At 49.1% G+C, this 8,565-nt stretch overlaps 1 protein-coding gene across 2 annotated transcripts in view; it reads right to left on the reverse strand.

Annotated features, from left to right (window-relative positions):
• Ift22 (intraflagellar transport 22) overlaps positions 1-4,223 on the reverse strand; it is a 6,429-nt gene extending 2,206 nt beyond the window's left edge. Inside the window, exons 1-3 of one of the 2 annotated variants that reach the window (XM_005344574.3) lie at positions 4,091-4,223; positions 428-504; positions 214-303 (exon numbers count right to left, since the gene is read on the reverse strand). In XM_005344574.3, coding sequence (XP_005344631.1) covers positions 214-303; positions 428-504; positions 4,091-4,129 — 206 coding nt within the window. In that variant the 5' untranslated portion in view covers positions 4,130-4,223. Of the gene's footprint in view, positions 1-213; positions 304-427; positions 505-3,916; positions 4,036-4,090 lie in introns of those variants that run through there. The other variant, XM_005344576.3, reaches the window with a different exon arrangement.
• Between the last annotated feature and the right edge of the window lie 4,342 nt (positions 4,224-8,565).

The raw sequence follows: 8,565 nt of genomic DNA on the forward strand, positions 1-8,565 counted from the left end.
CACTGAGCCACACCCCAGCCCCTCACTGGGGGATTCTAGGCAGGGGCTCTACCACTGAGCCACACCCCAGCCCCTCACTGGGGGATTCTAGGCAGAGGCTCTACCACTGAGCCAAACCCCAGCCCCTCACTGGGGATTCTAGGCAGGTGCTCTCCCACTGAGCACCCAACCCCAGCCAGCTGTCGAAGCAGAGCTATGTTAAAGAGAACCTACTTTGAATCGCCACCGCAGTCCCAGAGCTCAAATTCACAGCCTGTGCCTTTGTTGTTGCTGGTGACATGTGGGTTCTCAAACTCTAGGATCCTGAAAACACAAAGAGGGCAGCAGGGCCTTCCTTAGGAAGCCGTGTTGGAACACGCACAGCTCCTGAGGTAGGGGATGCACGGGCTCCACAACTGCTCTAGATACAGAGACTGGACAGGCTCACCTCACACCTTGGGTTGGGTTGTATTCAGTGATGTCTGAAGATTCGGTCAGAAAGTTGGCCAACACTGTTTTGCCACTCTGTGAAAGTAAGAGCAAACGGAAATAAACCACACAGGAGCCCTCGCTCGCCACGTACAGTGGCACACCCCCGTAACCCCAGCACTCAGGTGGCTGAGGCAGCGAGAGTGCCAGTACCAGGCTAGCCTGGGCTACAAAGGGAGACCCTGAGGCCAGCCTGGGAATAGGTGTGGTGAAGTACTGGCCAAGACTCCTTGAGATCTCTAGGACACAGAGCTCGCTGTTGGGAAGAATGCTGCCCTGCCCTAGCGCAGTGGACAGAGCTTGGACTGGGACCAAGCAAGCCTTTCCGACAGTCTGGCTGTTAAGGTATGTTAAAGAAAACCTACTTAGAGTAGGTTAACTTACTTGAGAACAGAAAACCAGAAACAAACAAGCACCACACAAACCCAGGTAAGTGTGTGTCCCGCCACCCCTCTCCCCTCTCCTGCCTCTCTCCACAGCTTTAGCCAATCAGTCTATGAGGTCACAAGGTCAGCAGTCTACTTCTTCTCACGTGTTACGTAAGTAATCAACATTCCTATAAAAAGTCAACAGGACTGTAAGACAGCCTTTCTGAGCCCTCTACTCAAAGCAGGTTTCCACCCACCCTTCCGTCCATCCATTCAACCACCCACGATGGACGCAACCACCCACTCTCCCCAACTATCCACTCACCCTCTCATCCATCCATGTACTCAGCTACTCACTCACACCACCCACCCATCCACCCATCCATCCACCCATCCATCCATCCATCCATCCATCCATCCATCCATCCATCCATCCACCCATCCACCCAATAACCCTTCCATCCATCCATCCACCCACCCAATAACCCTTCCATCCATCCTTCTACCCGTCTATTCAGACACCCACCCACCCTCTCACCCAACCACCCGTTCCCTCCTCAGAGCCATGGTCTGCTTTTCAGATCTTCTTTGCGTATTTGCACCGCCCACTGAACAAATACTGCAGAGGCCTCAATATAAAACAAATAAAATTATTCCTCAGAAGCCAGTGGCTTAAATCTGAGCAAGCCCTTGCAGAATTCCACAGGACAGGGGAAAGGAATGGAGAGGAAGACAAAAGGGAAGAAAGGGGGAGAGAAGGGTTGGAGAGGTGGTGAGAAGAGGCAGGAGGATTAGTAGGTCAGGTTCATTCTAGGCTCCTGAGATCTTGTTTCAACAAACAAACAAGCAAACCCAAAAGCCATTATAAGAAAAACAGAGACAAGCACAAAACCCAAAAAAGCCTCTCTGCCCCTAAACTCTGTTCTCTAAACCACTTGCTTTGAGGTAAGGACTTGTCATATAGCCCAAGCTGGGTACCAACGGTCAATCTTCCTGCCTCGGCCTTCAAAATGATGAAATTACCACTGTCTATCACCAAACCTAGATTTATAACAAATCTTGCAACCTTTTTCCAAACTACAACTGTGCTCTCTTTTAAATACATACATACATACACACACACACACACACACACACGGTTTTACTATGTAGCCCTGGCTGGCCTAGAACACTATGTCAATCAGGCTGGCCCCCAGATCAGACTCACCTGTCTCTGCCTTCTCAGTGCTGGAATTAGACATGTACCATTATGCCCAGTCTGTGCATGTGTCTGCGTGTGTTGAGTGCCTGAGCTGTCACATCTCCTGGAACTGGAAGTTATGGGCAGTTGTGAGCCAGCTGGCACGGGAGCTTGTTGTGGAATATTAGCTTAAGATGCATTACATTTATTTAAGTTGTGGAACATTTGCTTAACGATACAAAGGTGTGTTGCATTCTTTTATGTTGCATCTGTTTAATTCTGTGAAGCTGTGTTACTTTAGCTGCCTAAAACACCAGATTGGTCTAATAAAGAGCCGAATGGCCAATAGCGAGGCAGGAGAGGGATGGGGGAATGGTGGGCAGAGAAAATAAATAGGAGAAATCTAGGCTAGAAATGGATGCAAAAAGGGAGAGGAGTGAGAAAAGGTGGTGAGGAGGACTCCAGGGGCCAGCCACACAGCCGGTCACAGAGTGGGAAAGAAAGGCATACAGCATAAAGAAAGGTAAAAAGCCCAGCGGCAAAAGGTAGAAGAAGAGAAACAGGATAATGTAAGTTAGAAAAACAAGGCAAGCTAAGGCCGGGCAGTCATAAGTAAGAACGAGTCTCCGTTTGTTTATTAGGGAGCTGGTGGTGGCCCCCAAAGAGTAAACAAACAAGCAAACAGCTACAGTGCTGGGGACCAAACGAAGATCCGTGCAAGAGAAGAGCTCTATGTGATCTTAACCCCAAACTTCTTTCCAGTCCTGGCTGTCATTTCCGCTGAGCCGCCTTCTCCTCCTCTCTGCCCCAAGCTAGCCTCAACAACCCTAAGTAGCCCAGACTGCGTCAGAGTTGTGGCAATCCTCCTGTCGTAGTCTCCTGCGTGCTGAGGTCTACATCACAATGCACGGCTCAGTCCTTCCTAGATCTTGTGTGTGCTGAACTCTTCCCTAACTCGGGATTAGAATTTTTTTCTTTGACAGGTTTTATGTATCCCAGGCTGGCCTCAGACTTGTTATTGTAGTCAGGAGTGTGATCTTGAGCTCCCAATCATGCTGCTTCCACCTTCCAAATACTGGAATCGAGGCGTGTGCCACCATGAAAGTTTTATGTGGTGCTGAGGATTGAACCCAGGGATTCCTGTATGCCAGGCAAACATTCTATCATCCAGTCACATTCCAGCCTCCTAATTTAAGATGAAGACCTCATCTTTGCCATATATTCACCTATGAATGCACAATGGTTCTCAGAGGTTCCACAGACCAATGTACAAAATCTGAATTACTACAGTCTTCCCAGAACTACTCAGGAACAATAACTAGGCTATTCAGGGCACAGTGACACATAGTCCCAGTACTTGGGAAGCTAAAGCAGGGGGGTCTTGAGTTCAAGACCAGCCTGAACTACATTGTCACCAAATAACAAAACATAAGATAACTTTCTGAGCTGGTACTCAGAGATTTGAGCTTTAATAAACTAGCTAGGTGATTTACATATTCACATATTCATCTTCTATTTTCTCCCCCCCCCCCAAACACACATTTTGTTACTTTGAGACAGCACCTCACATTGCAGCCCAGAATGTCCCAGAACTCAGCACGTAGCCCAGGCTGTCCTTGAATTTGTGATGATCCTCCTCCCTTTGCCTCCTGAGTCTTAGTATTACAGGTATGTGCCAATACACCTACCTTCTTCTACAGTGAACTCATTTGCATGTTTAGTTTTAACTTGGTGTATAGTGTGCATCGCCTATGTAGTAATTCCCTCATAATTAATAGCCACTTGCTCCAGGACCCTATATTGAAAAATCTAGTTTTCTCAGCCCGTTGACAGATTCCTTTTGCGGGGAAGGTTCAAAGGGGGAGTCATGAGATGCCCCTCACTCCCGTTGCCTTCTGACCTGGGTACCTCAAGATTCTCCTCCACTACTACGGTGGGGTGAACCGGATCAAGGCCTGGCAGCTCCGCAGGTCACGTAAGGCCAGCTGCAGCCCCCAGTGTGGACGCTGGTCCCAGTTGCACCTCCTGGAAAGAACCCCAGTTCTAGGAGTCTCCCGAACCCGGCCGGTCTCACCTCGCAGGGCCCCACGAAGAGAATCTTGGCCTTCAGCATCGCTGTCCGTTATCGAGAACCCGCGGAAGCCCACCGCCAAAGCACGCTGGATCCCGCCGCGTCAGCCAGAAGGGCCACACGCTCCGATTGGCTGATCGGTTTCCACGGCGACCGGGGGACAGCTGCGCAGAAACCCAGGAAACTCGGCCAGTTCCGGGGTCTGAAACAGTGGGTCTGCTATGGAAGCTGAGGAGGACCAAAAGAGAAAAGCAAAGCTGGGTCTGCTGGCTGCATTCCGGGCACTGGAAGGGGTTCCGGAATGATCAGGCTCTAATCTGCTTTATTTCTCCCGGTCACCGTGAACGTTCCAGGGAGTCGAGGAGCTGCTAAACTGGACTGGAAGCCAGAACTGTGATTTTTTTTTTTCTTTCATTCCTCGTACTGAGGGTTGAAACCCGGGGTCTCATTCATAGGTGTTAGCCTGCGTTGCACCTCAGTCCAGCTCGTGCCGATTTTAAAAGGTGGTTGTTGTTTTCCGTGGGTGCTGGAGAGTGAATTCAGGTGTTCATAAAGTCTCGGCGAGCACTCTGCTACTGAACCACACTCCCAGTCCAACTCTCTCTGTAGACCAGGCTGGTCGAGCTCACAGAGATCACTTGCTCTGCCTCTGCCCCTCAAGTGCCAGCATCAAAGGCGTGAGCCACCACTCTCGACCTCCAACGTTTTTTTAAAAAATATGTATTTATTATGTAAATATTCTGTCTGTGTGTATGTCTGCAGGCCAGAAGAGGGCACCAGACCTCATTCCAGATGGTTGTGAGCCACCATGTGGTTGCTGGGAATTGAACTCAGGACCTTTGGAAGAGCAGGCAATGCTCTTAACCACTGAGCCATCTCTCCAGGCCCCCTCCAACTCTTTTTTTTATTTAAAAAGTTATATTTCTTTCTTCGCGTGTGTGTGCGCGCGTTATCTCTCGCATCTACCATGACACACGTGAAGCTCAGAGGCCCACCCATGGGAGTAAGTTCTCTCCTCCCACCACACACGTTTTGGATGAAGTTCTGGTCTTCAGGTCAGATGGCACGGGCCTGTATCTGCTGAGCCACTTGCCAGCCCGCCATTGTTTATCTCGATGCTGAGATTGTTCTTGGCCATCCGGAGCTTCTCCAGCGCGCTGAGGTGAGCTGCCCAAACTGGGTGCTGGGAACCTAACTCAGGCTCTCTACAAGAGCAGCAAGTGCTTTTAACCACTGAGCCATCTCTCCAGCCCCCTCTTTCATACTTTTTGGCACTGTTATATTAGTCCCAGGTGGCTCATTTTATTGCTTTTGCTTCATTGCGGCCATATATTACACACATTCTTTTGCATGCATTAAAAAAATTAAAAGTTTCAAAAGACCAGGGACCCTCAGAAAAGTTATTTATTCCTTTATACAACATGGAAAAATTGAAGGGAACTTTATGCTCCCGACTCCAACTTTTGGCGTGAAACACTTAAGTCACTGGCCTGGGTTTTAGGAGAAATTGGTGCCAGGCCATTGGGCAAGGCTGGGTTCAGAGATGGAACTCCTTAGCTCCTTTCCCATCTTGAGCTTCCTTTTCGGGTGAGAGACAAATTTCCCCTTGCCAAGTAGATTGCCGTAGAATCTCTCATGCACTGTGTGTGCGTGTGTGCAAGCACGGAGCACACCAGTGCTTGTCTCTCTGTCTTCCAGTGGAGCACAGAGTTTTGCTTTGTGTATCTTTATCAGTCTCCACCTTCCTAGCTTGGCAGCTCCCTGGGATCCCATTGCCTCTTCCCCCTCCAGTGCTGCCACTAGGTTTTTATGTGGATGCCAGGGATTAGAACTCAGATCCTCGCGCTTGCAAGGCAATCTCCTCAGTCCCTAGAGGCTTGTTTTTATTGGCCTAAGCTAATCCCCAAAGTCAAGGTGTGCGGTTTAATTTAAGGAACCTCCCGGTTGCTCAGGTTTGGAATGTTTGCTCTGCAGCTGGTGGTGCTGTTTTATGAGGTTCTGCAAACATTAGGGGACAGAGCCTAGCTGGAGCAGAGAGGTCGCAGGGGCGGGCCCTGCAGGGTATAATATACCAGGCTACACTCCTGTCTTGCTTTCTGCTTCCTGGCCACTGTGTGTGGACTGAATTGCCACCATGATAGACTGAACTCTTTGAGACAAAATTCTTTCCCCCCGTAAGTTGTGTAGTCTGGGCACTATAACATGACATAAATGCAACTAACACACAGTGTAAGGGGTCTGTGACTAAATTGGTAGCAGTAAGGAAGACAGAACAACAGGCTAAGAGCCCAGCCACCTTTCCTCTCTCCCTTCTCTGTGTGTACATGAATGTGTATGCACATGCTTGTGTGTGCCCATGAAGGTACATATACATGTGTGTTTATGCACATGCATGTTTATATACAGTCTACAGAGCTAGGGGGTACATATCTGGTGTTTCCTATAACTTTCCACCTTTTGTTTGGTTTTGAGACAGGGTTTCTTTTTTTTTTTTTTTTTTTTTTTTTTTTTTTTGGTTTTTTTGGGGCTTTGGAGCCTGTCCTGGAACTAGCTCTGTAGACCAGGCTGGTCTCGAACTCACAGAGATCCGCCTGCCTCTGCCTCCCGAGTGCTGGGATTAAAGGTGTGTATCACCACCGCCCGGCAGGGTTTCTTTTTTTAATTTTATTAATTTTTATTGAGCCCCACATTTTTCTCTGCTCCCCTCCCTGCCTCTCCCCTCCCCTTCAATCCTCTCTCAAGGTCCCCATGCTCCCAATTTACTCAGAAGATCTGAGACAGGGATTCTTTGTGTAGCCTTAGCTGTCCTGGAGCTCGCTCTGTAGACCATGTTGGTCTCGAACTCACAGAAATCCACCTGCCTCTGTCTCCACAGGTTGGGATTGAAGGTGTGTGCCACCACCGCCTGGCACTCTCCACCATTTTTAAAAAAGATCTTTTGATGTTTATTTTATGTGTGTGGATGGATGTCTTGCCTGCATGCATGTCTGTGCACTGTTTGCATGTGGTACCCGAGGAGGCTGGAAAGGCATCCGATCCCCTTGGAACTGGAGTTGACTGTTGACTGGCAGGAGCTGCCATGCAGGTGCTGGGAATCAAATCCCAGTTAAGAGCCAGTGCTCTTACCCTTGAGTCAACCCTCCAGTCCCTTCCCTTTAAGTTTTGAGACAGAATCTCTCACTGAACATGGATCTCACCAGGTCAGCTGATCAGCAAGCTCCAGGTGTCTCCTTGTGCCGCCTCCCCAGGCCTGAGACAATGGATGCTTGCCCTATGCTTTTGCATGGCTTCTAGAAACAAACTCAAGTTCTCACATTTGTGTGATATGCACTTACTCACTGAGCCACACCCCAATCTTCCCATCACCCCCTTTATGTGCAAAGGTGCCCTGTTTCCTTTGTGTATGGAAATGGCTTGCCTCTTTTCTGCACCAGGCTTGGTCCACAGCCCAGCCTGGGGGTTTGTTTATCACACTGGGAAGAAGTTGCCATCTTCCATCCTTTAACATTCTAGAAAAAGCCAAGCACGATGTGCAAGCCTGGGTAATCCTGGCACTAAGGGGTAGAGGCAGGAGGATCAGGAGTTCACGGTCAACCTAGGCTGCACAAGCCTCATTAATAGGTTTTCTGTAACTTGATAATAGGTTTATTTGCTGATGCAGTAAGCCAGATCAAGCCAAATTGAGAAAAGCAAAAGAACAGGTTTATTTGAGTAAAGCAACTCCCGGGTGAGTCCTCCAGCCCCAGAGATCAGGCTGGAGAAGTCACACACCTGAACTAAAGCAGGAAGCTTATGTAGGCGAGGGGTTGATGGCACAAGCTGGGTTTGTGCCCAAGTATGGTCAAACACTGACAGATTTAGGTGGGGTCTTGTGTTGCTGGCAGCTTCAGGGGAGGAGCTGCCACCACTGCCAAGAATGCAGACCTGGACATCTTGGTGCCTCTTCCTTGTTGGAGATTCTCTGAGAGGACAGGATTTTCAGAGAGAGAGAGAATCCCCGGAGCTAATGGCCATCCAATCTTGCTGAAGCAGTGAGCTCCAGGTTCACCGAGAGACGCTGCCTCAACAAATAAGGCAGAGGAGCTGGAGAGATGGCTCAGCAGCTAAGAGTGCTTTGCTGCTCTTGCAAGACGACCAGAGTTTGGTTCCGAATGCCTGCTTAGGGTGTCTCCCAACTGCTTATAATTCCAGTTTCAGAGGATTCAACCCTCTCTTCTGTCCTGCTTAGGTACCTGCACCCACGTGCGTGCGTGCGTGCGTGTGTGAACATTGCCTTAGTCTGCTTTCTATCGCTGAGATAAAACCTGGGTCCAAACTAAGGTGGGGTAGGAAAAGGGTTTATCTAAACTGTTCTATTGATAAAAACTCGGGAGTCAGATATTGGGGTAAAAACCTGATAGATCAAAAAAGCAGGGGTCCAGGGGGCTGGGGAAATGGCTCAGTGGTTAAGAGCATTGCCTGCTCTTCCAAAGGTCCTG

Source organism: Microtus ochrogaster, chromosome 2, assembly GCF_000317375.1.
Source record: "Microtus ochrogaster isolate Prairie Vole_2 chromosome 2, MicOch1.0, whole genome shotgun sequence".
In the NCBI taxonomy this organism is placed as follows: domain Eukaryota; kingdom Metazoa; phylum Chordata; class Mammalia; order Rodentia; family Cricetidae; genus Microtus; species Microtus ochrogaster.